The 21,361-nt window shown below is 36.1% G+C and overlaps 1 protein-coding gene across 6 annotated transcripts in view; it reads right to left on the reverse strand.

The window, feature by feature from the left end:
* Positions 1–21,361, reverse strand: part of LOC111147298 (sarcoglycan epsilon) — a 66,844-nt gene that overhangs the window by 20,918 nt on the left and 24,565 nt on the right. For 5 of the 6 annotated variants that reach the window (XM_022503260.1, XM_022503258.1, XM_022503263.1 and 2 more), the window contains 4 exons: positions 19,442–19,564; positions 17,680–17,837; positions 12,043–12,115; positions 7,228–7,426 (listed from right to left, as the gene is read on the reverse strand). In XM_022503260.1, coding sequence (XP_022358968.1) covers positions 7,228–7,426; positions 12,043–12,115; positions 17,680–17,837; positions 19,442–19,564 — 553 coding nt within the window. The remainder of the gene's footprint in view (positions 1–7,227; positions 7,427–12,042; positions 12,116–17,679; positions 17,838–19,441; positions 19,565–21,361) is intronic. The other variant, XM_022503264.1, reaches the window with a different exon arrangement.

Raw genomic sequence — 21,361 nt, forward strand, 5'->3', positions numbered from 1 at the left:
AAAATGACATTGATTTGCATTTACAATTAGTAAGATTTTAAATTAATTCACTTCAAGATAACATAAATGGGCTAGAGTTGTTTTTTTTTTAATATTTTATTTATTTATTTGACAGAGATCACAAGCAGGCAGAGAGGCAGGCAGAGAGAGAGGAAGGGAAGCAGGCTCCCTGCTGAGCAGAGCGCCCGATGCAGGACTCGATCCCAGGACACTGGGATCATGACCTGAGCTGAAGGCAGAGGCTTTAACCCACTGAGCCACCCAGGCACCCTGGGCTAGAGTTTTGATGCTTTGAAATGTTTTATTTTTTTCCTCAAATTATGAAAGCAATATAAAAACATTACATAAAACCTGGGATATAAAAACAGAATTAATTTATATTACTAAGATAACTATCTTCATTTTCCAATGTACCTTGCAAAATGTTTTTCAAATGCATATATTCTAACCTAATTGCAATCATCTCCAAAATACAATTTTGTACCCTGCTTTTTTCCCTTAATGCATCATAAGCATTTTCCATATTGTATAGTCTTTGTAATTATAGATTTATGGCAATGTAATTTTTTAAATGCACACGATTTATTCACAACTACTTCAGGGTCGGACATGTAAGTTGCTTCCAATTTTTTTTATGTTATAAATAATATTGCAAAGACTATCTCTGTGCAATTCTTTAATGTTACTATCTTAAAAGAGATGCCTAGAAGTAGAAACATTTTTATGACAGTTAACACATACTGCCAAATTACTTTCATCGCTCCTTGGATGATCCATAGGCTTCACAAACTTAATATGTTCCGAACTGAGCTCATCGTCACCCCACCCCACCTTCACCTGTTCTCCTTTTCCATCTTCTCTCCCAATGACTGGCATGGCCAGATGCTCAAGCACCATCATATTTGACTCCTGTCCTTCTTTCCACATATTCAATCTATCATCAGTCTCTGACATTTACCCCAAAAGAACTCTCCCATGCACCTGTCCACTTTGTTCCATCTCCCTTACACCCTAGTTCTGATCACCATTGCTTTCCACATGGCATGAAGCAACAGCCCCTTAAGGGTCCTCCTTGAACCCTTTCTTTCTCACCGTCCTCAGGGAGCCTATTTGAAGAATAAATGAATGAATAAAAAGCATTAAATCAGTTTTAATTTTTTTTTTATTTTTTAATGATTTTTTTTAAGATTTTATTTATTTGTTTGTCAGAGAGAGAGAGAGAGAGAAAGAAAGAGAGAGAGAGATCACAAGTAGGCCGAGAGGCAGGCAGAGGCAGAGGGAGAAGCAGGTTCCCTGCCAAGCAAGGAGCCCGATACGGAACTCGATCCCAGGACGCTGGGATCATGACCTGAGCCGAAGGCAGCCACTTAACCAACTGAGCCACCCAGGCGTCCCTTAAATCAGTTTTAAAACACAAGTCACTGTATATTTGAAAGTTGCTAAGAGAGTAGATCTTAGCTCTCATCACAAGAAAAAAATTGTAACTACATGAGGTGATGGATGTTAACCGAATTTATTATGGTAATCGTTTTGCAATATATACATACGTCAAATCATTATGTTGTACAACTTAAACTTGTACGATGCCATATGTCAATTATGTCTCCAGAATACTGGGAAAATCTGTAAGTTAATATATAAAATGCAAACAGACTACAAATGCCATGCTTGAGAGAAGGAGATATTAGATTTGCCTTGCAGGCTCAAAAAAAAAAAAAAAATGTGTATTTATTGTTTCTTTTGTAGAGCCAGAAAGTTTCAACAAGATGGCTTTTAAAAAAAATGTTGTATATGGCTGTGTATGTGGCACCTAACGCGATGCACACTAAAATCACATTTTTCATAATCTGTTCTCCTTTTAGCTAGCTTCTTGACATGAAGAAACTTAAAATTTTTATAAAGTGAAATGAAGGTAATTGTTATCTTTATGACCTTAGCCACGTGTTTTCAAACTTTCAAAGGTGTAAACAGATGAGATGGGAACGTGCTGCTGAGTTCAAGGCTCTCAAGCAACGTTGACGGAACATGGTGCCTCAGACCCCCAAGAATTAATTCACACGGGTGGAATTTGTTCCTTACGAAGGAGTCTTTTCTTCCAGTTTGAACAATTCAACTTCCCCTGAGGTAGAACACATTCATTGTGGCCTTTACACATACAATGTTGAAAACTAAGTAACAGGTTAGAAAAAAAAAGATTAAGTCAAGACTCTGCCTTTTTTAGCCAGATCTCTGCCAGATCAATGGATCCAATGATTGCATATTTGACCTAATTGTCCAAGCAACGAATGTGGTTGATTCTTGATTTTGTGGAGATAAAAGACAGTTTAGAGAAGAATGTGTCCACGTGTTACCTGTTGCCTGGGAACAGTTGAGCTCTTAGAAGAAAATGCACTAAGATTCCTGCCCTCTGTCCCCCACACCACTTCTGTGCATATCTGCGATCAATCAACCAAAGGTAAGATGAAAAATAAAGAATAAGTTAAACTAAATAAAAGATCGAATGCAGAACTAAAAAAGAAAAGAGAGGACAGTTCCAGACTCTAGTTCTGCTACTTGCTTGCTCCTCTTCCTTGGAGAAGGAATACATTATTTGAAGAGGGAACTGGCTTGCAAGGATCAGACCCTTCTAGTTTGTGTGTGTGTGTGTGTGTGTGTGTGTGTGTGTGTGTGTGTGAGAGAGAGAGAGAGAGAGAAAGAAAGAGAGAGAGAGAGAGAGAGGTAGGGAAAGATCTTCCTGCTTGCAGAAAGGAGGCATTTGGGTTTGGTCTACTCTTTCAACCATGTGCTATTTTCTGCAAATGTCCCTAATGCTTTGGAATAAAATCCGAACAATTCTTCCTTACGCAAGGCCTTACCTGGTCTGGGGTTTGCCTCCTTTGTAACTACCACTTCTGGATCCCTGTCCCCCAAACCCATAGGAAATAGGTTTCCAAATCCATCAGGCTTCCTCCTACCTCAGGGCTTTTGCCCAAGCTGAACCCTCTATCTAGAATCTCTCTTCGTTATTTTTTGAGCAAATTAATTTGTATGCTTGAAACTCAGATCTTTACCTCCTCTATGAACCTTTTCCAGGCATGGACCTGAAGTGAGGAAGAAACACTCTGAATACCTCGACAGTTGTATGTACTACACGGCTTTTTAATTATCCAATTACCTGTCTGGTCAATTGTTTTTTTAATCACTATACCACAAAGATTAATATACTACTCCCCAATAAAAATACTTGATATGTGAATCTATGTGTAGAACACAGAATAGAGTTTAGACATATAGTCACACTGATTTCATGTATCGGTTTATTTTTATACTTTTAAAAGTGGATTTATATGGGGGCGCCTGGGTGGCTCAGTGGGTACAAGCCTCTGCCTTCAGCTCAGGTCATGATCCCAGGGTCCTGGGATCGAGCTTCGCATCGGGCTCTCTGCTCAGTGGGGAGCCTGCTTCCCTTCCTCTCTCTCTGCCTGCCTCTCTGCCTGCTCATGATCTCTGTCTGTCAAATAAATAAATAATCTTTTTTTAAAAAGTGGATTTATACGGGCTTCCAATTTTTACATTATTAAAGGCTCTTTTTAGAAGTTCCTATCCTATATCACCACCCTTCCATAAAAGAATATTTGCACCAGAAGTGTAGGAGGAAAGTTCTTTAAGAATAAAGGCCAATCTTATAAGTCACCAAACACGGGGGCAAATTCAGCAGAGCACTATGGCCTGGCCCAGGATCATGACCCTGCATCAGAGCAGTATTTGGCATCCACTGACTTACATTCTCTTCCTCAAGTTTAATTTGTCACTGAGGACTTTATAGGGCAGAAAGCAAACAATTAATTAGAGGGAGCATTTTGTGAGATTGTCTAACAAATAAACGAGGATTCTCTTTGCTGATTGAGGCTAGATCCACACGCTTTGGTAACCAGAGGAAATCGTGGCAGGTCTGACAATCTCTTATGAAAAGTGAGTATATTCTTTAATCCTCACACCCCATCATTCCCTTCATAGACGCCGTTTACACCACATCACTCACCCCGGCTTGGCGGCGATGCCGTGCCTAGAATGAAACATGAACCTGCTCCTCTTTCCACCGGCTTCATCCCAGGCTAAATGCAGCCACCCATCCTTAGCCTCTGGCAGAGTCTCTAGAGCAAAAGCAGCACAGAGACCACGCCCAGAGGGAGCACAGTTGCTGGGGTTACGAGTCTGGCAGGGGAAGGCCAATCTTTTCAGGAGGCTCAGCCTTCCTTTGCAGGAGCTTACTGACTTTGAAGTAAATCTTTCTCATTGTTTTCTGTTAGATTTAGGAGAAGTCTGAAGGCTGTCAGTGAGTGCAGAGGTAAACGAACGCATGTGAGGAAGGGATGAGGACGTGGGATGCTACAGAGTGGGCTCCTGATGATGGACACTGAATGGTCCCTTGGGCTGGGGAAGGCCAGGGCACCCTCTCGGATGGTCTACCACTGAGAGTTTCTCCTATTCATCTGCTGTGTGTTTGACTACATAGATCAACTATGGAAAAAATCTTCATTTAGGAGACTGCGGCCTCCATGAGTGATAGGAGATAAACTCATGGAGGTTTTATTCGTTTGTTTTTTTTATTAGAGACCTGAGACTTTTGTTACTGAATGTTAAGCAGGATACTCTGTCAGGTGTTCAATTAATACCTTGGAAGCATATGATAACCTTTCAAAATAAAATCTTAGAAAAGAGAGGATGGAATTCCTTGGCTATGTCTGACTGTAGCTTTTTATTTTCTTCAAGATTTCATTTTAAAAAGGGATTTATAGCCCACGTTATTTTCAAAACAAAGTAGGGAGACAGAAGTTTATTAAGGAAATGAAGTATTACGATATACATCCACAAAAAGAAAGCAAAAGACAAGAGATTAGTTAGCCAAGCACAGCATTTTGTTTCTAAGTTTAAGGCGATAGGGCAAAAAGTTAGTTTTGTTACCATGGCATTAGATAACAACTGAAGGAAATGTGCAAAATCATTCGCGGGGACAATTTTTTTTTCTTCTGGAACTATACTCAAGTATGATCTTGTTTCATTGGTGTTCATATAGGGACATTGAAGCAGTAGGTTGGTATTGGGTACAATTTATAGAAATGCTATTTTAAAAGACTTATCATATGAATACTTTGTAAAGGTTACGGCTTAACATTAAATTAAAACTCATGGAAAGCATTTCAAGTTGGGAAGGGATCTGAGACAACAGGGTCCAAATAAATGCCATGGGACTGACTCTCTCAAATATCTGACAGCACATGCCGCCCTCTAGCAGGTGCTGGGGGATCAGCTAATGACCGAATTCTTTCTTTAGCAAGTACTTGGAGGACAAAAATTTTGTTCTTAATTTAGAGTCGCATGCTCAGGCCCAGCCATCGACTCAAAGATTCAGAATCTCTAGGGGGAAGCAGAAGCCAGGAACCAACCAACCTACCTACCTATCTATGTATCTATCTATCTATCTATCTATATTTTGTAACTACTGGGTGTGGAGCCCAACGCAGTCTTGAACTCACAACCCTGAGATCAAGACCTGAGCTGAGATGAAGATCGGATACTTAACCGATTTATTTATTTAATTAATTTATTTAATAGATAATTATATATTATAACTTATCTATATAAACATATTATAAATATATTATAGATTATATTATAGATTATAGATAGGCAGCCATAGCTATATTTTTATAAAAGCACTACTGGCAATTTTTAGGCAAGACATGGTTGGGAAGCCCTGTTTTAGGTCAGAGTCTGGTTTTGAGAGTTGTTTAGTTCAACTGTCTCTAAAAGGGTTTCTGTGGGTGCAGCCTGTGTGACAGAATAGGGAAGAGGAAGCCCAGAAGAGAGCACAATAAAACAGAACTCTACCAGTGCCTGGTTTTCAGGCTGCTCTCCTCCACCATCTTTTGGTCATTGTTTTAATAATCATCGTGGAACATAGGACTTTAAGAAACTATTGAAAAGACTTCATATTGGGAGAATGTTTTCAGGGGAGATTCCCTGTTTGTCGTTTCCCACAGTTCTGCTTTAATTACTCAGTGGGACAGAGACTCATGTTGGAAAGCTGAAATAAAAATAAATGTAAGCTCTAAAATTATTTTTTCATATAGAAAACCAACCAACAGATAGACCAAGAGATAAAGCAACTCTTTTTCTCAAAGCACTTCTATGCGTGCTTGACTGACTTCAAAATCCATTACTGTAACATACAAGCTACAATTTAATTCTGAAATTTGTAAGTTGGACTTCACAGCTCACTGCTTATCCCTTATCCCTCTTCTGCGTACCCTCTCATACTTCATCTATGTCTGTTTGTGATATCTTCCCTCATTTCCAACACAGTTCTCCTTTAACGCTGCCCTTAAATTTAATTCTTATTAATCCAGGTACTCTAGATGTCATCTGTATAAAAATGTTCCCATGTACATGGACAAAGGAGGGATTGGAAAAGGATGTGCCATATAAACTGTGATTTATTCTGTATTCCATATATGTATAGGGTTAAAAAAAATGGCAGATCTGCTTCAACCTACATGTTAAAAATTAAAGATCAAAGTTTGATTCGACATTGACATTCAATCCTCTCAATGTACCCAGGCATAAAAAGTGTTTCTTAAACCCTACAAGGGTCAATACTTTGTAAGGCATGAGAACACACAAATCCCTCTCAAACGTATGGAGTAGAAAAAAGTACCCCTTGGAGCAAAGGGGGATATCGACGCACAGAGGAGTGCAGCATTTGCCCAATGTCACCCAGCCCATGAGTGACAAGGCCAGGCTTCAGGAATAGGTTTCAAATCCACTCCAGCCATCCGTCACCGACACATGGTGGAAAGAATGTTAAAGGCGAAGAAATAGTTTCCTAGAATAAAGTTACAGCAGCCTGAGTATCCTGCAGCTGATAACTGGGGCATCAATTTCCTTTGAAATGCAGGGCCCTAAATAATCAGCTTCTCTAAGGAAGTACAAAAGACTCAGTGCTATAATTTATGATGCTGATCCTGATCTACAATTAGAATTCAGAGGACCTGGGACGTCAGATATAAAGAACCATTAATATAATCTCTTTGTCAATATAGAAAATTGCTAGTGTTCCCCTATCTTTACAACACCTACTTCTTATTAAAAAGAATGCAATACGCCATCTTCCATCTATAATAAATTTGATAAGACCACCAGAGTTCAAAATGCATATTTAAGGGAATGAGATAAAGGTCTGCTTACCCCTCCTTCATGTCATTAATGGGAAGCGGAACCCTGCCGCCCCTGTCCAGGGCCGACGTGATGTTTATGGCGTTCAGACGCTCTGGCTGCCACACGTTCTTCACCGCCCCAAGAAAGTCTCCAAGAACCTCACTGGCCAACATTTCTTCTACATTCATGTTTTTAATGAAGAATTCTGCTTGGTATGGTAACGGGAAGTCTAATGTTGGTGAAAAAGGGTATGCATATCTTTAATGAAGTTGTTGTCTTTTGAAAGAGAAACAACAAAACAATTCGAGATTTGTTGATCTCTGTCACAATCCTGGCTTTGGGGAACACTATTAATATTGACTTTAAGGCTTTCTGTACAACAGAGGATATAAAAACATAACATACATTTGACACAAAATTTTACCTACAGTGTAATCAAATCCAAGGGATAGTGGGCAATTTATAATTATAGGATTTGGCCACAAAAGAAAAAACTGACAAATCTGTCTCCATTTTGCCAGTGACCTGTCAGTCTCCTCCTCTGCCAAGGTACCCAGGTAGAAGCATTTCCAGAACCCTCCATGGGTAGGGACAATATTTTGTATTCGTAGTGTTTTCAAATTGACAGATCTTGTTTCAAGGACATTGTCTTATTTAATTGTTACAACCTTAGGTAGTGCTATGTTCATTTGAACAGAGGAGAAAGTTGAGGCGCAGAGCAACATCCGTCCCAAATAGAGAAGTCTTATTTCTTACAAAATATCTGTAATTACTTGTGAGTTGTTTATGTATAATTTGAAATACCTTCTTTTTAATCTGCAATATTACTGATCTTTTTAGAGCATACTAAAACATTACTTTTAGAGCATGCTAAAACAAACTATGTTCCAAAAGAAATCTGAAATCACAATAATTTCACCCTTTTGATCACTTCATCATTAAATATTAGAAAATTATATTTTTAATTTCCCACAGAATTCCACATCTCATGTTATTAGAGATTTAGTTTTTTTCCTCTTCAGTATCTCATCAAACTTTCCCTCTAAAGATTTTAAAATTAATATTTATTTTAAAGTAACCAATGTCCAATTCAGACTCTGGGTATAACAAAGTAGGATGGAAAGAAACAATTTACAGTTGAACCTTGAGCAACAGAGTTGGAACTATGTGGGTCCGCCTATATGTAGTTTTTTTTTATATAATGCAGTACTGTAAATGTATCTTCTCTTAGGATTTTCTTAAATTTTCTTTTCTCTAGCTCACTTTGTTATAAGAATACAGTATATAATATACATGTAACATACAAAATTAGACTTATTTATGTCATCATTGGTAAGACTTCTGGTCAACAATAATCTATTAGTAGTTAAGTTTTTTGGGAACTAAAAGTTATACACAGATTTTCAACTGTTCACGGTCAGCACCCCTACCCCTGCATTGTTCAAAGCTCATTTGTATTTCAGTTTCTCAAATGTTACTCTTTAATTAAAAAAAAAAAAATCATTTCCTACATTCTGATTGTTCTATTAAGGAATAGCTTTGTTTCTTTAATAATATTTCCATAATAATAAAGGCTACCTTTTTTAGAATACTTACCATGAGGTGGGCCAAGCTAAAGGGATTGCGATGAATCATCCCATTTAATACTCACAACCCGAAGGTGAGTCGGTACTCGCCCTGTACTTTCAGAGGAAGAACCGATCTGTAGAGGGGCCCAGGATTTTACCATCATTTGAACTTGCCTCAGATGATTTTTATCTAAGCTAAAGGGGACTGTATACAAAGTGCTCAGTGGAGCTCCCAGCCTAGAATAAGAACTTATAAAATAGTAAACTTTAGCAATTATGATAAATAATATGAACAAGTTGTTTACCTCAGAAGGAAAAGAAATTGTTTCTGGACTATACACACATTTAAAGCCTACATTTATCCTCTGATATAGTTCCTTAAAACTCATAGATCTGTAAAGTATTACACTCTTATTCAATAACTAAGTAAAAACTAAAAATTACACAATAAATAACTGAAATCATGATGACCTTGTTTCTTATGAAGCCTCCTTAATGCTAAAGGATGCCTGATGCCAGAGCTGAAGTCAGGGAAGAGAAGAGGTTCAGGTTTTAGAATTTTCAAGAGAGTTTTCTGGAGTGCAGTGTCTCTTCCTAAAGATTTTTTCATGACTCTAGTCACAGAAGGTTCTTCCTTCATCTTCTACACTGCCATTTATCCTGCTTGTGATTTTGTTAGATTTGTTTGATGTATGGCCCATCTGCAGTCTTCTAAAATATGATATATTTATGCTATTTTATGTAGATAAGTTTCCAGTTTTATACAGATACATTTCCTGTTTTATATAGATAAACAGTAGCTTAATCATGCCACATTTTTCTCCATACTGAAAAACAGCCATGCATAAATATGTCATGAAGAACAGTTTCCTGGCAATAAATAATATTTATAAATAATACCAAAGATAGTTTTGAGTGTGCTAGAAGTCCACCATCCATTCTTTCACTCAGTGTTTTTATACCCACTTTTCTAAAGAAGCATGCAAAACAGCTTTCCTATTTTCAATGCTCCTTTTTGGAGAACTGTTACTTGGTTTTTCCTAATCCAGGTGACCCAGCTTCGTGGCTCCTCTCGGAGACCCGCTGCCGCCACACCCTTAGAGGCTCTGGGCCGAGCAGCTGCTGGCCGTCTACCGCGCCGAGCACTACTGCCAACTCTTTCAAAGATGAGTCACAGGAGCTTTCTAACTTTGGGGAAATCCCATGCCTACTATATTTGGACATCACAGGGGCCAAGGGAACAGTAGGCCAACAGATTGGTGGCAGGCCTCTGAGGCTCTCAAACCAATTTAGAGAATCACTCTATGTCCTCTCCTTGAGCTTTGTGCTCTGTGATGCTACATGACTAATTTCCTATTAGGTCTCCCAGAGCAGGAGACAGCTGGGTGGGGAGTCAGACGGAGCATGATTATCCTGAAATGCCACTCTTGCTGTTTCTTTTCCTAACCTCATCTGGGGAAAATGGTGTGTGTGTATGGAGGCCCTGCTTAAAGATGTGTCCATCCTCCTGCCCGAAGACAGTCCATCCAGACCAGCACGGATAGAGGCATGCTACCTGGTTCACTGGCTTTCATATATAAAAGGCAGCAGGGCAGCTCTGCCTGAGATAAAAGCAGAGGCTTCCAAATCCCATCTGGTGTTCCTCCCTGACCAGCCCACCTTCAGAATCCCCGATGCAGATGAACAGCCTGTAAAGCCAACCTCCAATCCTGCAGAGGTCTAGCAGTCTTCCATTAGTATCTGCTTGAACACGGGTCCCTGCATATCAAACACCTGTATTCTGTATTCTGTATCTACCAGAACTGAGATCAAACTCAAGGAGGAAGTTCAAACTGTAGACCAACCTGTCCTTCTGTCTGTAGGGGCTCCTGTACCTGAGAACGGGGACCCCCCCCCAACCTTGGGAGCATAATGGTGATGTTAGTGATCCAAGCGCACTGTCTGGTAACCATTTCATTACACTGAGGAACTCCTAAGGAGAGAGGGAGTTTTGTGATGATTCTGATCATTAGTGGTATCCCACGATGGATCCCACTATGGATACTGGATGCAAGCATCTAATTACAATTGAAGGTGGGGGCAAAAGTCTTCCTGTTCCAAGCAGGAATACCTACCAAAAGCCCTTGGGAAGTAGAAAAGGGGACAGGGAATCTTCTGTCCAGGCCCACAGAACTGGCATTTTGACTTGCTTTTCATATATGAAGGCCACTTTAAACTTTAAACTGGCATATTTGTGGTCTGCAATTGATACTGCCAAAATACCTGGGGAAAAACTCACGTAAAAGGGTTCAAAATCTCGAAGCAATCTACCAGGTTATGTTGTGCAGTATCAAGTCTATAGAAATTACTTTCCTTCATATAGTATAAAGGCAATTTTTAACTCAACCTTTACTGAACTACCACAAATTCCATAAGTAGGTCCTAATAAAATGTTTCATGTTTGCTCATTTAATTGTATTAGCAAATAGAACTCTGAATTACCTATTAAGGGTGCATGATTGTTTTACTAATTTTAGGGGTAAAAATGCTGTGTCCGTTCTCCTTCTGTTACCCTCAGAAATGATATCTAGGGCAGAGAGGCATATCCCGTGATATATAAATTTTAACTACAAAGTTTTTAGAAGTATGTATTTTTCCCAATCAAATGCCAAAATCAGATCAGACTATTTGAGAGCACGATTCTTAGAATATAATAACCTTCCAAATCCTTGGGAATCACTTAGCATTCACGTATATGTAACTCCAAATTGCTGATGGACTCGGACAATGCATGATTAGCTATTTAGGAAGGAGACTATGACCCAAATTCCAGTTTATTTCCATCAACAACTCTCTGTCCTCACATACAGTTAAACCACTACCAATGATCAGTTTCAAAGTAAAATTATAAATCTAGCTACTAAGGGACTGATTGTGCACCCTGTGCTCTGCCCTGTTTTAAGCACATTTCAATCCTTATCTCATGGACTGCTTCCTTACCCCAGACTTGGGAGAGAAATGCTAGTCTTAGTCTCATTTTGCAGAAGATGAAATGAGAGCCTGCAGAGATAAGTGGCCTATGTGCTTGGCTCTCTAGTCTGAGCTTCTCAGCGCCATCACCCATCATGATATTTTATAACCAGTTATAGATTGCTTGGGTTTCTTTTCTACACATTACCATTTTGTTAGTGACATTAGGTATGTGGTACCTGAAAACCCTTTACTGTATTTTGCACAGATATAATGAAATACTTCTTGCAAATAAGAAAACAATCAGCCACATATCTTCCATACCTACCTTCTGCTGACATTATATTAATTATCAAATTATGCCTTGCAGTCTCAAAGGTACGCCTATTGTAGGCAGTTATCTATTAGAAAAAGAAAATCATATTAAAGAAGTGAAATGTTATTTGGGAAACAGAATTCATTAAGGACAAAATGAAAACAAATTGTCGTTCTTTCCATTTTCATTATTTATGTACTCACAAAATGTGCCTTCTCCAGGCAAGAACAACTCAGAGCTTTTAGCAATGTTATGGGAAAATAAATAATTAGGCAAGTCTATTTAACATGCTAAAACAAAAAGTTAAAATCAGGAAGACCCTTTTACGGAAGAGTGTTAAGTGCTAGCAGCAATGCAGATGCGTCATTAGTAAATGGATTAACCATTAGAAATTACTTACCGCTGCCCATCTAAGATTTCAAAAACAAAAGAAAAAATACAATACATTTTCGTACTTTTCAATGGAGCTTGAGGATTATGCTAAGAAGCACCTTTTAAAAAAAAGCTTATCTTCTGTGTTGCTTGTATTCAGTACCAAACTGCACACCATCCAGTCAAAATATGCATGTATGACCCTTTAGAAATCATATCTCCCTTAGGATGGGAGTAGAGCAGTAAGGATCATAGTCTATAAGGCTTATGCCCCAAAACACAAATCAATCCCTTTGTAGAGTCCAATATTAGTAAACATTTGCAGAGCCAATGAACTTACATCAAAGTCAACTCAGAAACAGTCACTGCAAACAACAAACAAAGCAAAGGCCAACAACAGGATATGGCTTCAAAAATTAAGGAATAATTAACTTCATAACAGATATTAAATCACTCAGACAGGTCTGCGGTACCTCAAAAACAACAAATGACCATGTAATAGTCTCAGCGTCCCAACAACAGCCTCCTGGCAGTGACTCCAGCTGGAGTGAGCACTGAGATAAGAAAGTGGGACAAAACTGACTCAAATAAAAAAGAACAATCTTCCCCGTTTAAAAATAAATATCAAAGATTTTTACAATGTCGTATCTGAGCTTTAAATGAAGGAAATCACACTTAACGGAAATAAGATTTGAAAGGAAAAATAGAACACCAGAATTTTGGAATAAACAAATAAATATTTGAAAATACTCCAAATATTTCAAATATTCCAAATATTTCAAAGTACATATTCTGAAAAACATATTATTGCACAAAGTTAAAAGGATTTCTCTGTCCGCAATTTGTCAAATTTCTGTTGAATTTAATGACTTCCTTGTTGCTGTTGGGACACATTATCAATGAGGTTCACCAAGGACACTAAAATTAAGACTAGTCATTAAAATAAATCAGGAACTATTGTTCACCAAGAAGCAACTGAAAGGAAGCAAAAAAGACCTGAGAATCTTCCTGATTTTAAAGGTTTACCCTGCAGAAAATTTAATCGTACTCTCAAAGGAAAGAAGTATCCATTTTCTACTATTTGTTAGATGATCTCATGGCTAAAACTCAGAAACATTGGACATTTTCTAGTTAGTGGCAAGATTTTATGTCTAGCCATAATTATCACAAATTTCGTTATTATAAATTCATAAATTCTAATTTTTTTTAAAGTCACAGGCTACTAAAGAGGGCGAAGTATGTTTCACAAATTAGGAAGAGAATTTTGTTATCTGAATTTATATTTAAAGTTTAATTTTAACAGCTATAACAGAATGCAGTCCTTCTATCACTTCTAATGAGATATTTAAATACAATAACATTCTCAATCAAATTTTACTTATCATGACGATGTGAAGCCCTTCATAGCAGAGAGGTATCATGTGTGTACATGTTTTTGATCCCTCATTTCTAGAACAGTGGCTGATCTATTTTAGATACTTAATAAATATCTACTTAATAAATTAATCAGGGGGTTATCTGATTAAATGTGAGTTTAAGATATACAAAACTCTTTTTGACTATATTAATAGAATATTTTTAAATACTGTAAATATGTTACTATATATGAATAAAGAAATGTTATTTACAGATAAATCACTACTTACATTAAATGAAACAGATGCTAAATTTTCATCATTATCTTTTTAGCATATTATTTGACATATTCATAATATTATGTTAGTAGTACGGTACAAAAACATCATAAACCCCTGAGAATCCTGGCTCAACCCAGGTGTGTCTCTCCTATTCCTCTCTTCAACCAGGAGTAGCCATTTTGAGTTTCATGCTTATCATCCCATTTATTTTAAATATAGTGTTATTATAAATGCATGTATGCTTATAATCCGTTATTTAGTTTGCTTGTTTTTTGAGCAGAAAAATGTTTAACTCTGTGCAGTCTTTTGGGATTTGTTTTTTTATTCAACATTATGTTTACAACATTTATCTTTGTTGTTGGGCAAGCTGACGTTCATTGTTGCTATAAACATTCAATGACTTGTAATAGAGTTGTATAGAGACAGATGGTACTTCACTTGTGCTGAGTATAGCATAACTAGAGAATTGTCAAATCACTATGTTGTACACCTGAAACTATGTAGCATTGTGTGTCAACTCTACTAAGAAAAATTTTTTAAAACTTCACTGTTTGAAAAGGCACCGTTTTTTAAAAATCTATTCTGCTGATGAATTTTTGTATCTGTTCTTGTGCTGAGAGACTTTCGGGTCTCCACTGTTCTGTGGATATCCAACGTTTTGCTATACAAACATTGTTCAATAAGCATGATTGTCCATGCCTTCAGAGGACGTTTGTAAATGTTTTTTGGGGGGATATGCCTAGAAGTGGGACTGCTGGATCATAGGGTACAGTGATATTCAGCTATGTGAAATATTTAATACTATACTGTTTTCCAAAATACTTATCCAATCCTCATATCCACCTTCAATGACTTATTACCAAGGGTAAAATTCTCATTGTGGTCTTAATTTGAACATTTTTCATTACTGATGAGAGTAAGTGTCTTTACCTATGATCATTTTTGTCTTTAGTGAAATGTCTGTTCATGTCTTGTTTCTGATTTTCATGTCTTATTATAGGAGTCCTTTTTTCTATTTTAGATACACATCATTAGCCAGCTATATATTTTTAAAATAACTTCTCCCAGTTTGTAGGTTGTCTATTTATTAAATGGTTTGTTTTGATGAACGCCAAGTGACAAGTTTAATGTAGTAAAATTTCTCAATCTTTTTTCTCAAGTAAAAATATGTCGGTATTACTTAAGAAGTGCTTCCCTACCCCAAACTCAGAAAAATATTCTTCAACATTTTCATATACTGGTTTAAAATTTTGCTTTTCATGTTCAGATCCTTAAACTATCTGGACTTGAGTTTTGCATTTCCTATGAAGTAAGAATCTAATTTTATGTTTGCCATAGGGCAAACCAGTTCTCTGAACACCATTCAATAGATGTCCTTTTCCCTAATCATCTGCGGTACCATTGCTTCTGATATACATCGTTCTTCCTATGTTGATATATCTGTTTCTGGCTCTCTATTCGAGCAACTGGTTAATTTGTCTATCTCTGCATCAATACAACCTTATGATAGTTATTATAGATTTACAGTAAATCTTGATATCTGGAAAGGAAAGAAACCTTTCCCCCTTTTTTTCTTCTTTAGGAATAGCTTGATTGTTCTTGGCCATTTATCAGCTTTACAAATTTTAGAATTAGTTGACATTAGTTTCATGAAAAAACCTATTGCAATTTTTATTGGAATTGCATTGAATCTATAGATCAATTAGGGGGAAGTTATGCCTTCATGATTTCGAGCATTTCTATCGTTAAAGAGATGACTACCTTTTCACTTATATAATCTTAGTGTCACTTACGTTTTATGACTCTCTCCATACAAACTTTTCATACATTCTGTTAGATTTATTCTAAGTACCTTATAATTTTGTTGTTATTAAAAATGGTATCTTTTAAAAACATTTATTTTCTCAATACTTATTTTTCATGTACAGAAATAAAACCAAATTTTTTATATTGAGCCTATAGCTGACTGCTAGACTTTCTTAAAATTTCAGTAGTCTGTAGACTCTTTGTATCATTGACTATTCTATTTCTTTTCTTAAATAGTTACAGATTTAATTTTTTTTTTCTTTACTGCACTGGCTAAGATTTCTAATATATTCTGTAACAGATGTGGTAGAGGGGTTCATTCTTGTTTTGCTCTTCAATTTAAATAGAATTCCTCTGTGTTTTCCCATTTAAAAAATGACATTTGCTATTATTTTAGGTAAATAACATATAACTTCACTGAATATTTTTAAAAATTATTTTGACAATAACTCAAAATAACTTTCTTTCTTCTATCTATATTTTCTATATCTATATAGATGCAGGGGTCTATATATTCTATTTCTATATCTATATATTGTCTTAAGGAATCAGATTTATTAATAGAAATCATCGAAAAGTTGTGTTAATACAAACTTCAACTCAAAGGAAGAAACACCTTCTCTTGGCGGACGTGGAAATTTATGGCAGATTAAAACTCTGGAGAAAAACTCAAAGCATGTAATTCCCTAAGGATTTATACCACAGAAAAAACATACCACTCAGGACCTGTACAAGCTCCTGGAAATTCCATTTATAGGTCCTATGGTGCTGCCCTGCTCACTACCACTAAACCTTTATGAAATTGATCAGTTAAATTAGAATCTAAGTTCCTGTAGGCATTACGGCATAAAGGACTCTCCTGCCATTAACTGCCATTATAATTCTGATTTTGGTGGGTAGAATAGACGAGGAAAGACATCTAGATTTTATATCCATTTATTTTTAAAACGTATTAATTCCCATTAAAGGCTCAATATTAGTATTGTTTTGTAATTCCTAATTCCTAATTCCAGGTAAGATGTTAGGTGCTAGGCTAGAATCTGATGAATTCTAATACCACCCATCCCTCCAGAATAAAGGTCAAACCTCTCAGCATGGCTTAGAAACCCCTCAAAGATCTACCCCTACCAACATCAACACCTCTGTTTTGCCCTCGGGTGTGTCTTGCCTACCAGCCACAGTTAGAGTTCTTAGAGATCATGTGGTTTTGTTCATACCTCCAAGATTTTGATGTGTTGTTTTGCTGACTAAGACAGCCTAACTTCTACGTGTGAAGTGAATTCCTATTTACCCTTTTATGATTCTGCACCAAACAGTATCTTCTAATCAGAATGGTTATAACGATGTTGGCTAACAATGGATTTCCATTCCAGTGCTTCAATGACTGGACCAGACTCGTGGCAGGGCTCACCTCTTACTTATCTTTCTACCACCAGCAGTTATCATAATACCTAGCACATGGTAGAGGCTCATCAGATCTCTGTATAAAGACTTTATTTCAGTGAACATGAAAATTTGAAATTAATATATAAAGCAAATAAGTATTTTAAGTTTGTGTTTATTTTCTTAAATGGAATTCTTATTATAATAATCTACCTTTTCAAAATGTCTTTAAACGGTTTCCCCTAATTTAGATTGCTCTTTTTTATATATAAAAACTAAAACAAAGACCTTTGTAGATGAACAGAAAGGAATGGTACATTTCCAAATGTTACCTAACGTGTTTCTGTGCACAAAATACTGAAAACCACTGTGATATAATTTTAATTTCAACATTTGAAACTAAAATGACAAAAACCCCAAAATATAATTCTGCTGTTTCTAATTAAATTACCTCAATTATTGTTGGTTTCCCCACATTTTCAGCTGTTGGAGACCCATATAGGACTCCATCACTATATGGCGTCCTTTGGATATATCGAAGCCATCCAGGTCGGTCTGGGTAACCCATTAAATTTGTGTTAAATGTTATAGGATCATTACTAATCTCACCTAGATAAGAAGCACAGAGTTAAGACATAAGTTACTTTCACACATGCTGCCTTCATCATTTCAATCAAAATATTTCTAAAATCTTTTCTTACATTTGTAGCAAACTAAATACACACCAAAAAAAAAAAAAATCCATCTGGGAATTTAGATTAGAGCCTCAAGTAAATAAAAATTCTTTTTAGTTATTTAGTTTGCCTAGAAATCTCATGCAACAAAGAAAACGGTCATACAATGTCTTTGGGAATTTTGTCTTCTGTTTTTCTTCTTCTTCGTTTTTTTTTTTTTTTTTTTTTTTTGGTCACACAGGAGTGTGAAAGTTCTGCCAATGAGACAACTATCTTTTGGGAAAATCCCCTAATCATGCTGATGTATTCATTCTCTTGAGAAGACTTTCTTTCATAAAACTCTGGACACTGTCAAACTAATCTCAAGGGATAGCTCAAAATTATAAAAGGGTCATCAAAACAAAAATAATGTAATTTTAAAACTTTGGAGAATGAGTTCCTAAATCCAAAAGAACTGTAACTAAGAAACAGTAACAATAGCATCATTTGTTAGAATGTTCCTGGCCTCGACAGACACAATTTCACCTGATTTTCAAACACACCTATAAAGTAGTACTATTATTAGCCCTAATTTTAGTAATGGGATATGTAATTTTTCATGTTAAGTAACTTCTCAAATGGTGAAATTAGAATTTAATCTCAGCTGATTCCAGAAACTATGCCCTTACCTACATATTTTCTTCCCAAACGTTGGAGCTACTGTTCAAAAGGTTCAGCTACATAGTTTTGCAAACACAGACTGCCACATAAAAAAACATTTTTTAAATAACTGATGAAAAGATTACTTTTTCTTACTGCTGGTGAGAACATGGTTAACTATTTTCTATGACTGTTTTCAGGTATGTTATTCATCATATAATCTACGAAAATAATATTTATATTAATTCTATGCTATAATTTTCAGAAAATCCCTTTTTGTTACTTACGAGTTATAATAACATTTTTTCTTGCTATTCTTTCTATATCTTCATTAATTTGATGGCATTTGTGACAAACCAATGTAACATAATTTAAAACAATGGTGAATTAAATAAAGCATCGTAATTGGTATTATTTTGAAGGAAAATTAATCTCTATTATATTATTATGAAGTTATATAAAATTATCTCATACTGTAAAACCTTCCTTGAAAATTCTTTAATACCATATTTCATTCTCATCTAAAACATGTGTTTGGTCTTGCAAAAATCAATGTACTGTGTAAGAATCTAAGTCTTAATACAGAAAATAATAATTGTACAGCTATAATTATTTCTATGCAAACATAGGTAGGTAGGTCATTTGTCAGATGCACAAAACTCAACACTGGAAAACTAGAAATAAGCATTTTTTTAAAAATTCGAAAATGAATTATTTCCTTCTGTAATTAAATTTCTAATCTTAAAATTAGAACTGTCCTACAACAACCAATTTGTCACATATACAGACCATTTCAAATAATGTTAATAATATTTGATCAAAAATCATCTAAATTATGGACACTGAACAAAAAGAAAAATTTAGCAAATTAACCACTTTTTTTCCCCACTGAGAACATACCAGGCTTGGGGTAAGGTGGAAATTCCCCCTTAAAATACTCTCTTTCCAAAACATGAACAAAGAGGACACCTGCGGACGGGTATACATTCCGATCAGAGTGCACCTTCGAGAAAATAGTGTACACTGAAAACAAAGAGGAAAGACACAAGATAGAAAGACAAATAATGAGATATATTTTCAATAATTTTTACACTAAAGAAGGGTTTCACTTCTTTAGAAATTTCCGGGAAAACTGAAGCAACATGCAAGATATTGTTAAAAGTTTGTTTTAAAGGGAAGTGATTTCAGGACAAAACATGGAACAACTCTTTCAACATGGTGTGTTTAGAGACTTTCAAATATCATGTAAACAAAATTAGGCACATTTAATGATTTAAATTGTTATTAAATAATGAAGACATTCGTAATATTCTTTCAGTAATTTCTTTTTATGGGCATTATTACCAACGAAATATATCATGAGAACTGACAAACTACATAATTACTACAGTTTCTCTTTTTCCTTTTTTCAAAGTGAAGTCTGAAGAGTAATTTTTAAATGGTAAGAATCTAAACTGTATTAACTATTCACTAGACATAGCATATCAGACTATGGTATTATATAGTACCATCAGTATATGTAAGGTTCATATACACTTATAAAAATGCATTGGATATGTTTTCTGTATTATTATTTGTATCTCTCCTCGTATCTCTCCTTTATTCCATTTTACCTGATTTTGACATTTTATAATTCACACAATATAATCTATTCTACTATGCTATATTCTAAATAAACAAAAACAATCAGATAATAAAGTTCAGGGTAAGTAATTTTGTTAAACGAAATGGGGCAGATTTCATGATTTGCTGATTGCTTAAGATATGTGATGTGAGTACACTAAAATGGCTAAATTGGTTTGATCAGTTCCCACATACTGTTTTTTCTGTGGTATCATCATCTCCACCAACACATTACTGCCATTACACTTGTCACCTCTATAATCTTGTTCAGTTTTTCTATCTTCCTGATTGGCTAGTGGTTGCAATTTTTAAACAGATAAATCCTATCAAGTCAGTTCTTTTTTCTTAAGTCACTAACGGATTTGTAAATGTAGTAATTAACTTTGAGAACTTCAAGGTTGCTCACCCTAGGCTCACAATGAACTAAAAGCCCTGGATAGCAAGATCACTGACAGTAAGTTTTTCAGCATAAAAATAGGAACTCCCACAAAATGTTTCTTTATCTGTGAAAACTTGTCCCTGCCGTTCTGTGGATGGCTGCCAAAAATGGGGAACTGAACTAAAATATTTGGCTTGTAGTTTCATGCATCCATAGCTTTGCTACTAAAAACACAGCTTCAAAGGCTGTGTAACAGACGGAAGGAAGCTGCAAGTTACGTTTCAACTAAGTATGTAGAGAGACGACTCCTTTTTTGACCTGCTTTGCTAGTTTTCCTAAGTAGTCTGTACAAGGCATTTAGAGGACCCAGCTTCTTCTCCCCAAGAACAATTTACTCACCTGTGGAAATGGTCCCATTCCAAAGAACAAGAATGAACAAATCACAGAAAAACAGTGACGATGAGAATTTGAGATTTTTTTTCTCCCGTTGGGCTCCACAACGTCCCCTGAGTGCTAGGTGCTGTGGAGAATGTGACACATTCTCTGTGGAGAAGGACACTCAGACCCTGCCTTCCTTCTGGCTTAGGAGACCAACGCCTACCTAACTAGGTAGGATCCCTGAGGTCTAAACTCCTCTGGCAATACCTGGAAAGATGTCAAGGAGCAATGGAAGCTGGAGAAGATCTGGAAAAGATTTATGTAAGAAGTAGAATTTGACATGGCTCCTAAAATACTAGCAAGATTGTGAAAGTCATAGATGAGGTTTTGGGTATTTCAGCAGTGAAAACTTGTACAAGAAAGAACTGTGGGATAATGGG

The sequence above is a fragment of the Enhydra lutris genome, unplaced genomic scaffold (genome assembly GCF_002288905.1).
Source record: "Enhydra lutris kenyoni isolate GAN:26980312 unplaced genomic scaffold, ASM228890v2 scaffoldscaffold16, whole genome shotgun sequence".
NCBI classification, from domain to species: Eukaryota; Metazoa; Chordata; class Mammalia; order Carnivora; family Mustelidae; genus Enhydra; species Enhydra lutris.